At 42.8% G+C, this 14,986-nt stretch overlaps 1 protein-coding gene across 6 annotated transcripts in view; it reads left to right on the forward strand.

The window, feature by feature from the left end:
- Positions 1-14,986, forward strand: part of acer3 (alkaline ceramidase 3) — a 267,551-nt gene that overhangs the window by 139,593 nt on the left and 112,972 nt on the right. For all 6 annotated transcript variants that reach the window (XR_009511061.1, XR_009511062.1, XM_059963723.1 and 3 more), the window contains one exon: positions 14,052-14,133. Coding sequence is in view for 4 of the 6 variants with exons in the window: in XM_059963723.1 (XP_059819706.1) it covers positions 14,052-14,133 (82 nt within the window). In the remaining 2 variants the exon portion in view is untranslated. The remainder of the gene's footprint in view (positions 1-14,051; positions 14,134-14,986) is intronic.

A 14,986-nucleotide genomic window follows, 5' to 3' on the forward strand; every position in this document is an offset into this window, starting at 1 on the left:
AGCTCCTCCCTGGCACGCTTGTAATTTCCTAGAACTCTAAAAACAAGGTAATGACAGAGATCTAGAAGGTTATAAGGCTAGCAGGACGGAGCTTAAAGAAAATAGCAGAGCCAGAAGGGACAATAAGAAGACCCTGGCGGATAATAGACAATAGACAATAGGTGCAGAAGTAGACCATTCGGCCCCTCGAGACTGCACCGCCATTCTGAGATCATGGCTGATCATTCACTATCAATACCCAGTCCCTGCCTTGTCCCCATATCCCTTGATTCCCCTATCCATCAGATATCTATCCAGCTCCTTCTTGAAAGCATCCAGAGAATTGGCCTCCACCGTCTTCCGAGGCAGTGCATTCCACACCTCCACAACTCTCTGGGAGAAGAAGCTCTTCCTCAACTCTGTTTTAAATAACTGACCTCTTATTCTCAATCCATGCCCTCTGGTACTGGACTCTCCCAACATCTGGAACATATTTCCTGCCTCAATCCTATCAAATTCTTTAATTATCTTAAACGTTTCAATCAGATCCCCTCTCAATCTCCTCAATTCCAGCGTGTACAAGCCCAATCTCTCCAATCTCTCTGCGTAAGACAGCCCTGCCATCCCAGGAATCAACCTAGTGAATCTACGCTGCACTTCTTCGATTGCCAGAATGTCCTTCCTTAAACCTGGAGACCAAAACTGTACACAATATTCCAGGTGTGGTCTCACCAGGGCCCTGTACAAATGCAAAAGAACATCCTTGCTCTTGTATTCAATTCCCCTTGTAACAAAGGCCAACATTCCATTTGCCCTCTTCACTGCCTGTTGCACTTGCTCATTCACCTTCATTGACTGGTGAACTAGGACTCCTAGGTCTCTTTGCATTTCTCCCTTACCTAACTCGACACCGTTCAGACAATACTCTGCCCTCTTGTTCCAGCTTCCAAAGTGGATAACTTCACATTTATTCACATTGAATGACATCTGCCAAGTATCTGCCCACCCACTCAGCCTATCCAAGTATCCCTGTATTCTCCTAACGTCCTCTTCGCATGTCACACTGCCACCCAGTTTAGTATCGTCAGCAAACTTGCTGATATAGTTTTCAATGCCCTCATCTAAATCATTGACATAAATCGTAAAGAGCTGTGGTCCCAATACAGAGCCCTGTGGTACCCCACTAGTCACCTCCAACCAGTCTGAGAAACACCCATTCACTGCTACCCTTTGCTTTCTATCTGCCAACCAGTTTTCTATCCATGTTGAAACCCTGCCCCCAATGCCATGAGCTCTGATTTTACTCACCAATCTCCTATGTGGCACCTTATCGAATGCCTTCTGAAAATCTAGGTACACAACATCTACTGGCTTACCCTCGTCTAACATCCTTGTTACACCCTCAAAAAACTCCAACAGATTAGTCAAGCATGATTTGCCCTTTAAATCCATGCTGGCTTGGCCTAATCCTATTTCTGCCATCTAGATGTGCCACTATTTCGTCCTTAATAATGGACTCAAGCATCTTCCCCATGACTGACGTTAGGCTAACAGGGCGATAGTTCTCCGTTTTCTCCTTCCCTCCCTTCTTGAAAAGTGGGACAACATTAGCCACTCTCCAATCTTCAGGAACTGATCCTGAATCTAAGGAACATTGGAAAATGATTACCAATGCATCCACAATTTCCTGAGCCACCTCTTTTAGAACCCTCGGATGCAGACCATCTGGACCCGGGGATTTATTAGCCTTCAGTCCTACCAGTCTACTCATCACAGTTTCTTTCCTAATGTCAATCTGTCTCAATTCCTCTGATATCTTATGACCCTGGCCCATCCATACATCTGGGAGATTGCTTGTGTCCTCCCTGGTGAAGACAGATCTAAAGTACGCATTAAATTCTGTTGCCATTTCCCTGTTTCCCATAACAATTTCTCCCAATTCATTCTTCAAGGGGCCAACATTGTTCTTAACTATCTTCTTTCTCTTCACATAGCTAAAAAAGCTTTTGCTATCCCCTTTTATATTCCTGGCTAGACTGAGCTCATACCTGATTTTTTCTCTCCGTATTGCTTTTTTAGTTAAGATCTGCTGTTCCTTAAAACTTTCCCAATCATCTGTATTCCCACTCATCTTAGCCCTGTCATACTTCTTTTTCTTTAATGCTATACAATCTCTGACTTCCTTTGTCAACCACTGTGGCCCCTTCCCCCTCTTTGAATCCTTCCTTCTCATTGGAATGAACTGCATTTGCATCTTTTGTATTATGCCCAAGAATATCTGCCACTGCTGATCCACTGTCTTTCCTGCCAGGGCATCCGCCCATTTAACTTTGGCCAGCTCATCCCTCATGGCTCCGTAGTCTCCTTTATTTAATTGCAACACTGACACCTCTGATCTGCCCCTATCCCTCTCAAATTGTAGATAAAAACTTATCATGTTATGATCACTACTTCCTAATGGCTCCTTTACTTCAAGATCACTTAACAATGCCTGTTCATTACACATCACCAAGTCCAAAATAGCCTCGTTCCTGGTTAGCTCAAGCACAAGCTGTTCCAAAAATACATCCCTTAGACACTCCACAAACTCCCTATCCTGGGGTCCAGCACCTACTTGATTCTCCCAGTCCACCTGCATGTTGAAATCTCCCATAACGATTGCATTACCTTTAGCACATGCCAATGTTAATTCCCTAATCAACTTGTACCCAATATCCATGCTACTGTTTGGGGGCCTGTACACAACACCCATTGGGGTCTTTTTACCCTTACTGTTCCTCAGCTCAATCCACACAGACTCTACTTCCCCTGTTCCCAAGTCACCTCTTGCTAAGGACTGAATCTCATTCCTCACCAACAGGGCCACCCCACCCCCTCTTCCCATATTTCTGTCTCTACGATAGCACGTATACCCTGGTACACTCAATTCCCAGGCCTGATCCCCTTGCAGCCATGTCTCCGTTATCCCAACAATATCGTAGTTCCCCATTTTCATCTGAGCTTCAAGCTCATCTGTCTTATTTCTGACACTACGCGCATTCAAGTATAGAATTCTTAGCCCATTCCTCCTCTCTTTGCTTAAAACACTGTCTACTGTACCTAACCCAGCTCCTTGAACTTCCATCGGGCAAATTGCACCCTGAATTTTGAGGACCTTCTCAAGATCACCCAAACCTTGTACACATTTAACCCCATGCACCTTCTGACCAACCCTCTGGATCTGGATCCCTGCCCCCTGCACATCTAGTTTAAACCCCCCCCGGAGCAGCACTGGCTGCTCGATAGGATAGGATTAAGGAAAACCCCAAGGCATTCTACAAGTATGTGAAGAGTAAGAGGATAAGACGTGAGAGAATAGGACCAATCAAGTGTGACAGTGGAAAAGTGTGTATGGAACTGGAGGAGATAGTAGAAGTACTTAATGAGTACTTTGCTTCAGTATTCACTATGGAAAAGGATCTTGGTGATTATAGGGATGTATACTGTATGCCGACTGTAAACTGTGAGCATGTAGATATTAAGAAATAGGATCTGCTGGAGCTTTTGGAAAGCATCATGTTGGATAAGTCACCAGGACTGTGTGAGGCGGGGGAGGAGATTGCTGAACCTCTGACGATGATCTTTGCATCATCAATCGGTATGGGAGAGGTTCCGAGGATTGGAGGTTTGCGGATGTTGTTCCATTATTCAAGAGAGGGAGTAGAGCTAGCCCAGGAAATTATAGACCTGTGCGTCCTACTTCAGTGGTTGGTAAGTTGATGGAAAAGATCCTGAGAGGCAGGAGTTACGAACATTTGGAGAGGCATAATATGATTAGGAATAATCAGCATGGCTTTGTGAAAGGCAGGTCGTACCTTACGAGCCTGATTAAATTTTTTCAGGATGTGACTAAACATGTTGATGAAGGTAGAGCAGTAGATGTAGTGTATATGGATTTCAACAAGGCATTTGACGAGGTTTATGCAAGGCTTATTGAAAAAGTAAGGCGGCATGTGATCCAAGGAACATTGCTTTGTGGATCCTGAACTGGCTTGCCCACAGTAGGCAAAGAGTGGTTGTAGACTGGTCACATTCTGTAACAGGCACTTTGGCGAATCTAGTTTGTGCTGAACTTTTATCGACCACACCTGGACCATAAATGAAACATATTCTCAGCAAGGTATTGTGATCTATGAAAGTCCATGGGATCAGATTCGACAGAGCCAGAGTTCATCCTGGCATAGAAGGATTGATATTATTTGATCCATTCTGTCTACTTTGGCTTTCTCTCTGTCAAACCAATCACATTTATTTCTCCAGTTTTGGTAATTAGAATAAAAATTTATTCTAGCCTTGTCAAATTACTAGCAAGGCTTTCTGACCCCTACACTGTGTGATTTTTGTGATGTGAAGAAAGTAAGATTCCTTATGTTTTCTCCCACAGAAGTGATCCCAATTTCTAGTTTGGAGTTTGGAAGAACAACACTATATTCCGTCTCAGTAGCCTCCAACTGGATGGCACAAACATTGCTTTCTCCAACTTTCAGTAATTTTTTCCCCCTCCCACTTCCCTGCTTCTTCTCACTTGCCGATCACTTACTGCGCTGCTCCTCCCTCCCCTTTCTCCCATGGTCCACTCTCCTGTCCTATCAGGTTCCTTTGCCTTTTCCACATCACCTCCCGGCTTCTCGCTTCAATACCCCTCCCCCACTCACCATCTATCACCTTCTAGCTTGTACTTTCCCTCCTCCCAACACCTTTTTCTGGCATCTTCCCCCTTCCTTTCCAGCATTTTATGTGCATGTTGCTCTAATTTGGGATTGTTTCTGCTGGCAGAGTTTTGCTGACCCAGGAAGACTTGCAGTTCTGTTGCTGGCCGATGAATGATGATCTCATCTTGGCAAGTCCAATTGCTGCAGCTGGAAGCCTAGTTGTGCTTTGCCTTAATTTCTTTTGACTCGCCTCGCTGACTAAAGATTTCCCCGTTCAAGCATCTGTAGTATCATGAAAAAAGAATTAATTATCTCTTCATCCATGTAACAACTGCTGAACTAGTTATTGCTTATTATTCCTCTTGTAGTTCAATTAAAATGTTTATTTCCATAATCCAGTCTCCTACCTTGAGAATCTGTGTAATATTTGCTGTAGCTTATCTGTTGATGTTGATAGGAGATTATTTCTCTGTAGATAGATGCATAGAAAATGAATAGTTTTTGTGATCAGTGTTTAAATCTTGTCTTGCTCTCAACCTGACCTATTTGAATCTATAGCCATCTTACTTGTTTGGAGACTATTTTACTGTTGTATACCTCTTGATGGCTTTCGGGTAAGGTATATTTAATATATTTGATGTTGCATGTAAAACCAGTGCTTCGGGTAGATGGAGCTCGTCAGCCTGGGAAGGCAGTCCATCTAAGAGAGGGAAAACTCCGATTCCAAACCTCCGCTGCCTTGCGGCCATACCCACTCATGGGAAAGGCTTCAGGAGTAAACCCTGAGGACAAGTCCGGAGCTGGAGTCCCTAAGGCAGTTCGACATTCCCTTCAACCTCGTTCTGGCAACTCCTGCGACGACACTGGTGCCAAGCTGTGTTGGCCCTTGCCCTTCCCTTGGACAACATTGATGTCATGGAGAGGGGAGATTTGCTGCATGGGCAACTGCCGGTCTTCCATACAACCTTGCCCAGGCCTGCGCCATGGAAACCATTCCAGGTGCTGATCCATGATCTCGCAAGACTAACAGATGCCACCACGCATGTAAAGTAAACTTAAGTTATTGGGGGATTTAATAGAGGGTTTTGGAATCATGGGGTTCAGTTGAGCTCGTTAGAGAGAAACTATTTCCATAGTCAGGAGGTTGGGATAATCAGAATCGAGTTTTTTATCACTGAAATCTGAAGCCTCCATTGGTCAGGGTCGACCAAAGATGTTGATATGCAATCCAGGGCAGTACAATATGGAAAGCAAGCTGTTGCCCATGTAGCAAGCTCCCTCTCTCCACGCATCTGATAAATCTAAAGGAACGGCAGAGACCAATGCTGTTTGGCATCAGCAGCATCGCAACAGTTGCCAGTCAACATTGAACTCACTATAGGACTGCCTTAGGGACTTCAGCTCTGGATTTTTCCCTCAGAGTTACCTCCCAAAGCTTTCCCCATGAGTGGGGTTAGCTGCAAGGCAGCAGAGGTTGAGATCAGAATTTTCAAAAGCTATTTGAATTGCACACCATTGGAAGCATGTAAAAGGTAGTAGGAGCTTATCCTTATTACCACCCCCAGCTATAACAATCTTAATTTGTTATCACTGACATATATTGTAAAATGTGTTGCTTTATACTGGCAGTATGGTGTAATACATTAAACATACTATAAAATTCAGTCAGAAATATCTAAAGACAGTGCAAAAAGAGAGCAAAGTAGCGAGGAAGTATTCACTCGTTCAAGGAGGTGGACATTTAACATGCTTGCCTCTTCATTGGCTATTTTTGCCAGTGTTAACACCTTAAAGTTCAGTGATAGAACTTTCAGAACCGAATTAGATACACGTATAATAATAACAATAATATGCACTTTATATATACTTAAAAAGTAATCAAATACAAAGGGTGGTATTAATTGGATAATACTTCTAAGGTTCTAAAAGAACCATCTTTATGCATGTGTGATCCTTTGACTGTCACTTGGCTAGGGACTACTTTGTTAGTGGAGTGAACAATAACTTTTTAGCATTGATAGAACCAAGGCCACCCAGTCTGCTGTTTGTTGACATTGAATAAATCAATCACCATACAACTCATAAGCTTGAAGAAAGTGAGCTGGACTCATTTTCTTTTGAGTCCTTGGGAAACCTGTACTTATTATTGATGTGCATTCTTCATGGACTATGACATTATAAATCAACATTTTTGCTGACTTTTGTCTACATAGTGTTCCTTTCTGCTATGAAAACCTTATTTGCCTTTATGGACAGCCCAAAGTAAGTGCTTAAGTCTGAACGTACATTCACATAGGAATAAATCTGCCTGTTCTTGACCATATTTGGGACTGGAGAAGTTGTCTGAAAAGTAGGTTGGAAAGAAAGCAGAATAAAGGCTCAGAATCAGAATCAGGTTTAGTCATTTGGTATATTTAAGGCAGAGATTGATAGATTCTTGATCAGTCGAGGCAGGAAGGGATATCGGGAGAAGACAGGCGGTTGGGGCTGGGATGGAAATCGATCAGCCATGATGAAATTGCAGAGCAGACTCATTGGGCCAAATGGCCTAATTCTACTCCTATATTTTATGGTCTTATGGCATGTCATAAAATCTGTTTTGCAGCAGCAGTACAGTCCAATACATATACAGGCAGTCCCCGGGTTACGTACGAGTTCCGTTTCTGAGTCCATCTTTAAGTTGGATTTGTACGTACGTCGGAACAAGTACATCCGGTATTATTTAGCGTCAGTCAAACGTTTGTCTTAGTATATAGAATATATTTTACCTTTCTATGCATATAAAACACTTAAGAAACGTATGTATTCCAATAATTAAACCACTGCGTTGCTTAGTAATAATTGTAGCTTTCATCGGGGCAGGGCCTTTCAAATGCTTCATTATTCTCACTTTATCCTTTAAAATTGTTCCGATCATTGACCGACTGTAGCCTAACACTTTTCTAATGACTGATGGCGTTTCACCTCTTTCCAAACACTTTATTATTTCCACTTTATTTTCAATCGCGATCGCTTTCTGTCAATGGAACAGAAACACTGTGGGTGGCAGATCCTGAACTGCGCCGGCTCCCAAGGTCTGCTGGGTCCTAAGGACCACCGCACACCGTCAATGGAACAGAAACACTGCGGGTGGCGGGTCCCGAGCTGTGCCAGCTCCTGAAGTCCGCTGGGTCCTAAAGACCACTGCACTGAGACAGACCAAATGGGACAAGTGGGGGCTGTGCTGGGTTTGGGTATTTGATCCTCCACAATATTCCGCATGGGAATTTAAACTGGAGGTGGCTGTATTTTTTTTAAGTGGTCGAGTTGTGAACTCGAAATCAACCGTGCACGGGAGTGGTCTGTCAATGGATCGAACTCATGAACCTCCGTTCTCCAGCCTTGCCCGACCAGAACTGGGAGGGGTGGGGGAATGGGGTCAGGGTCAATCTTACTAAGAACAATTTAAGCTAAATACAAAGTTAAACACTCAACACAATGTCAACGGCAACGACTTAAAATGGTGGACGGCGTTGTGATCCGACTTAAAATGGCGGACGGCGTTCTCCTTCGTTGGTTTGTAAGTACGAGTGGTCCGTAAGTTGGATGTTCGTAACTCGGGGACTACCTGTAATCTTAAATTAAAATAAAATATACTGTAATAAAAAAATAAGTAGTGCAAAAAGAGAGCAAAGATAATGAGGGAGCGTCCGTGGGTTCATTGTCCATTCAGAAATCTGATAGCAGAGGCTTGATGTAGATATAGAGTGATACAGCATAGAACCAAGCCTTCACACCATCTTAAAAGTTTCTTCCCTTGGTAATGAATCTGATCAGCTATTCAAGCAACACAGACAAAATGCTGGAGGAACTCAGCAGGCGAGGCAACATTTATGGAAAAGAGTAAACGTTTCAAGCTGACACCCTTCATTGGGGCTGGGGAAAAAATGAGAAGTTGGAGCAAGACAGTGGGGGGAGGGGAGAAAGAAATACAAAGTGATAGGTGAAACTGGGAGGGGGTGGGTGGTAAAGAGCTGGGAAGCTGATAAGTGAAAGAGATAAATGGCTGGAGAAAGGCGGCGAAGAGTTGGAGAGCAGCAGAGATCACAGAGGGGAGCAATGGGAGAGGGTTTCATTGAACACCCATGGAAGGGATGATTTAAACTTCTTCAGGACAGGCATCCCTGGAAGAGACGTCACAATGTAGTAGTAGCACAAACAAGAAAATCTGCAGATGCTGGAACTATTAAAGTTTGATCCCTTTATCTATTACCTTAGTTATTGCTCTGTGAACACCTTAAATCACTTTTTATAATGCTGGCTTGATTGACTTATCTGCCTCAGTTCAGGAGCAATTAGTGAAGACATTGTCACTCTGAACTGTTGGCATTGGTTCATTATGTAGCAGAAGTAGCCAAATTTCTGTACTCACAAGATGTATGAGATATTGAAGTGTGTAAGTTCAGCTAATATGTTTGGCATTTGTATAGAAACAGGGTGTCCATAATAGTAGAGGGAGTCATTATGTGTTGTAATTGGAAAATGGTGGCATAGTTGGAAGCAAGGTGGGTTGCTTTTGATTTGGAATGCTTAGTATTTTCCACTCGTTCATGTTGCAGTGTGTGGACAGTAACTTGTGGAAACTGGATGAGATTCTTCACACAATATTCTTGAACAGGATTTTTTTTATATATTTAAAAGTAGTATATGAGTATCTCCACCATTCTGTTTCATTTTAGCCTGCTGTAGTATTATAATGCTGAGGTTTGGTTCATTAGGCACAACATTAATATAATTCCATTTATCAACCAACATCTCCTCCCCTGGATGTACCTATTGTTTACTAGATCCTGCCTCCCCTTACCCCTCACCTTTTTATACTGGCTCTCTCCCCTTTCCAAATGAAGACTCTCGTTCTGAAGTGTTACTTGTCCATTTCCCACTGATGTTGCCTGACCCATCATAATATGGATTACAAGCCAAGTTAGATAATAGTCATACTGAGTAATTGTGATAGATCCATGCTGCATCTTTATCTACTCAACCCTCAACAGAACAAGTTGGAGGGGAAAAATAATTTTATCCTCTACCCCTCTCTCTGCCCCCCACCCCATCTGCCAGTGAGGCCAATATGAATTGATCTTTGATTGTTAATCAAGATCAGATTCTTGTTGCTGCTGTCAGGAAAGAGGTACAGGAGCTTCAGCTCCCACACCAGCAGGTTAAGAAACATTTATTACCCCTCAACCATCAATCAGGCTTTCAAACCAGAGTGGATACCTTCACTCACCCCAACACAGAACTTATTTTACAACCTATGGATTTACCTTCAAGGACTCTTAAATCTACCCCTCCGATTCTGCCACCAGCTATCTACTCTAGGGATAATTTTCAGTGGTAAGTTAACAAAGCCATAAACACAAGAGATCCTGCACATGCTGGAAATTCAGAGAAACACAAACAAAATGCTGGAGGAACTTAACAAGTCAGGCAGCAACTACGGAAATGAATAAACAGTTGATGTTTCAGGCTGAGACTCTTTGTCAGGACTGCAAAGGGAGGAGGAAGAAGCTAGAATAGGTGGGGGAGAGTGGGAGGAGGAGGACAAGCTAGAAGGTGATGTGAAGCCAGGTGGGTGAGGGATAGGAGATAAAGTTAGAAGCTGGGAGGTGATAAGTGGAAAAGGCAAAGGTCTGGAGAAGAAGGAATCTAATAGGAGAGGAGAGTGGATCGTAGGAGAAAGGGAAGGAAGAAAGAGGTAATGGGTAGGTGAGGAGAAGAGAGGGGAAAAATGAAGAAGAATAGTGTGGAGGGGCTGTCCAAGGTTACAGTGGGACATTGATAGGATGCAAAACTGGGCTGAGAAGCGACAGATGAAGTTCAATCCAGATAAGTGTGAAGTGGTTCATTTTGGTAGGTCAAATATGATGGCAGAATATAGTATTAATGGTAAGATTCTTGACAGTGTGGAGGATCAGAGGAATCTTGGGGTCCGAGTCCATAGGACACTCAAGGCAGCTGTGCAGGTTGACTCAGTGCTTAAGAAGGCGTACAGTGTATTGGCCTTCATTAATCATGGATAATTAGGAGCCGAGAGGTAATGTTGCAGCTATATAGGACCCTGGTCTGATCCCACTTGGAGTACTGTGCTCAGTTCTGGTCGCCTCACTACAGGGGGGATGTGGAAACCATTGAAAGGTGCAGAGGAGATTTACAAGGATGTTGCCTGGATTGGGGAGCATGTCTTATGAGGATAGGTTGAGTGAACTCGGCCTTTTTTCCTTGGAGTAACAGGATGAGAGGTGACCTGATAGAAGTGTATAAGATGTTGAGAGACATTGTTCGTGTGGATAATCAGAAGCTTTTTCCCAGGGCTGAAATGGTTGACACAAGAGGACACTGGTTTAAGGTGCTGGGGAGTAGGTACAGAGGAGATGTCAGGGGTAAGTTTTTTACTCAGAGAGTGGTGAGTGTGTGGAATGGGCTGCCGGCAATGGTGGTGGAGGTAGATACGATAGGGTCTTTTAAGAGACTTTTGGATAGGTGCATGGAACCTAGAAAAATAGAGGGCTATGGGTAAGCCTAGTAATTTCTAGAGTAGGGGCATGTTTGGCACAACCTTGTGGGATAAATGGCCTGTATTGTGCTGTAGGTTTTCTATGTTTCTATATTTCTAAAAGGAATAGGGGAAGAAAAAGTTACCAAAAGTTGGAGAAATTGAGGTTCATTCCATCAGGTTGGAGACTACATAGATGGAATATGAGGTGTTGCTCCTTCTACCTTAGAGTGGCCGCATCATGGCAGAAGTGTTTTTGTATGTTTTGGGCCCCTCATCTTAGAAAAGATGTGCTGTCATTGGAGAAGGTCCAGAGGAGGTTCACTGGAATGATTCCAGGAATGAAAGATTTATCATACGAGGAACATTTGATGGCTCTCGGTCTGTACTCACTGGAATTCAGAAGGATGAGTGGGAGGTTGGGGGGGGGGGGGATCTCATTGAAACCTTCGAATGTTGTAAGGCCTAGACAGAGTAGATGTAGAAAGGATATTTCTCTTGGTGAGAGAGTCTAGGACAAGAGGACCCACATTGAGGATAGAGGGGGCACCTTTTCAAAACAGAGTTGCGGCAAAATTTCTTTAGCCAAAGGGTGGTGAACTTGTAGAATTTGAATTCACATGCAGCTGTGGAGGTCAGGTCATTGGGTGTAATTAAGGAAAAGATTGATAGGTTCTTGATTGGACATGGCATCAAAGGTTATGAGGAGAAAGCCAGGAACTGAGGGTTGAGGGACAGAAAAAAAAGGATCGGCCATGATTGAATGGCGGAGCAGACTCGATGGGCCAGATGGCCTAATTCTGCTCCTACGTCGAATGGTCTAATTTGAACTTTTGGATGTTTTGGATTGCCTAACATTATGAGACTGCTGCTTATTCATGTTCTTTGGAGTCCAAGGGGAAAATTGGGAAGAGTTTCCTAATGTACTGAACATAATAGTACACCCTATCCTCGTTATATGCGGAGATACGTTCCTCGCAGTCGATGCGTAATGTGAATAATTATTTAAATGGAGAAAATAGGGATGCGTTCCAGAGGGCTTCCTAAATATGCTTTATGGGTAATTTATTCACATTTTCATACGAATACGACACAAAACAGTACCACAAGGCACATTTGTATTATACTTCATCAATTTAAGGTAATATTCAATGTAATAAATCATAGAAAGTTAACATACTAGGGTGTATAGTACCCACCAACAGTAGCAGGTGTGTTCACTCTGGGAGATGAGTGGTTGTTGTGGTGTCGGTTAGCTTTACGTTGATAAGGTGCATGGATGGTTGTGGTCGTCAGGATCATATCAAGCACAGCAAGGGGTGAAGGAAGACTCACAGAACTCTTAGAACTGCTGGCACTGGTATGAAGAAAGTGGTGAGGGTTGTTTGCTTGGCAGCATTTGTTTTTCAGCATAAATTTGCTTGTATCGAAGAAGGGTTGACAGCAGGGAACGACTGAAATGCTGACTCCATTCTAAACTTGGGTCCATGTCCATCGCCATTTGTGCCAAGTGTTCCGATTTCCACCATTCCCTCACCATGGGTAAACTCCCGGGATTTTCAAAATCATCTGTTGCTTGCAGCATCTGAGAGATAGTTCGCCGTAAAAAAAAATGCCTTGGTCGAGTGGTTGAATCAACAATATTGTGTTAGGTGGCAGGAAACACACTGTTATGTTAGGATGAATGCTGTCCAAATGTTTAGGATGGGCTGGTGAATTGTCAAGGAACAAAAGAACTTTAAAGGCAAGATTCTGTTCCCGGCAGTAGCATCCCAGAGCTGTGTTACCTTCAGCTGATGCCACGCTGTTTACAATTTCCAACCTTTTTTCAAGTGATAAAGCGGTTCTCTGCCACTTGGCTGATGGCCCAGGACATGACATCGGATGCTTAGGAGGCATAGTTAAATATTTCAAGCAAAAAATCACTGCACCGTAGGTAAAAACAATAAATGTTTAAGAGCGCACGTCCAAACCTTGTCAAAACCAATGCGAGACTGGCAGGAGTGAGACAGTGATGCACGAGCACCTGACTTGTATTGGCAGGAAAGCGGCGCTTCTCATCCCAATTGGCGGGAAAGCAGTGCACCTCGTGTAACTATGAGTTTTGGACGCATATAAGGAGACATTGGTAGAAATAGGTTCCTCGCATAATTGTGAATCTGTATAATCTGAAGACGCATATAATGTGGATAGGGTGTATCCAGATGAGTTCATCCTGATGTGTTCTCTGTCAAGTCAAGTCAAGTTTATTATCATTTAACTATATGCATGTATACCGTTAAATGAAACAATGTTTCTCTGAACCAGGGTGTTCAGAAGTGTAATGGCCTGAGGGAACAAATTGTATCCCATCTGACTGTTCTTGTCATTATGCATCGAAGTCCTCTGCCTTGTGGTAGAAAGTCAAATAGGATGCTGGATAAATGGGTGGGCTTTAATGTGCTCCATGTTGATGTCACTGGATGATAGTCATTTAGGCAGTTTACTGCCGCCCTGTTTCGCATTGGAATGATGGTTGCTGCCAAGAAAACTCTGCGTAACCTGCCAATTTACTTATTAAGAGAGAGGGGAAGAACTGCCTGCATTTCTGTTCTTGATCTCTGCAGTGATCCATGACAGAAAAGCAGTTAATAGAATGTAGTCCTATTGGGGTAGGTCTAATTGGAGTAGGTCCTGATGAATCAAGTATCTTGCCTTTGACCTCCTAAATAAATAATGACCACTTAAGGATATTCAGATGTGATATTTTCAGAAATTGAGATCTTTTATCCTGTTTGTGTACATTTTATCGACGGGTTTGCGGCGTTTTAGGTTTATAAAATCTAATAATGTGTTTTATTGTTCAGGTACGAATGCTTCAAACACAAGAATACACGCAACTACCTTCTAGCTTTTATTCTGGTACTATTCAGTGGGATAGTGACCATAGTAAGTTAATATTCTTATTTATTTTAAAATTGCTTTCTCTGCAGATGTTCACTTTAACTTTGCATGATCTTAGAGTTAAGTCCCAGAGATTCCAGGTTGAGGACTTTGTTGCCAAGTTTACATTGAAAGCAACTGTGATTAGAAACAGTGCTAAACACAAAAGATTCCTCAGATGCTGGAAAATCCAGAGTAACAAACATGCTGGAGGAACTCAGCATCTATGGAAATGAATAAAAAATTAATGTTTCAGACCATACCCTTTTAGCTTTATTTCTTTCCATAGATGCTGTCTGACCTGCTGAGTTCCTCCAGTATTGTGTGTGTGTTACTGTGAATTTCCAGCATTTGCAGAATCTCTTGTGTTTAGCTCTGCTTCCAATCACAATTGCTTTCACTGAGGGCTGGGTAATGCCAAGTAGTAATAAAGTATTGACTGAGAAGTCAGTGACTGGATTCTGTCATTTATTAAAGGATGTGTTCCCCCCGCCCCAGTCATGGTAGTTGAAAGAATGTACATATATAGTGTTCACAATCTTCTAATGTCCCAATGCATTTTGCAGCCATTATTGAACTTCTGAATAATGTTTTTCCCTCCAAGCAGCAGCAAATAAAGAGTATAGCAGGCTCTCAAAGCTTACTTGAGATAAATGATAAAGTCATTTCTTTCATTGCTATTCATTGAAGAATAAATATTAGCCAAGACGCCAGGGAGAATTCGTAATAGTGCCATGGAATCTTTTTTTGTCAATGTGACAGTGAAGACCTGGCCTTAGTTTAACCTAATCTGAAAGCCACACTTCTGACTGTGTAGCACTGCGATTTGCACTAAAGCCTTAGGAGTAAGATCTGAATC

Source organism: Hypanus sabinus, chromosome 3 (genome assembly GCF_030144855.1).
Source record: "Hypanus sabinus isolate sHypSab1 chromosome 3, sHypSab1.hap1, whole genome shotgun sequence".
Lineage (NCBI taxonomy): Eukaryota > Metazoa > Chordata > Chondrichthyes > Myliobatiformes > Dasyatidae > Hypanus > Hypanus sabinus.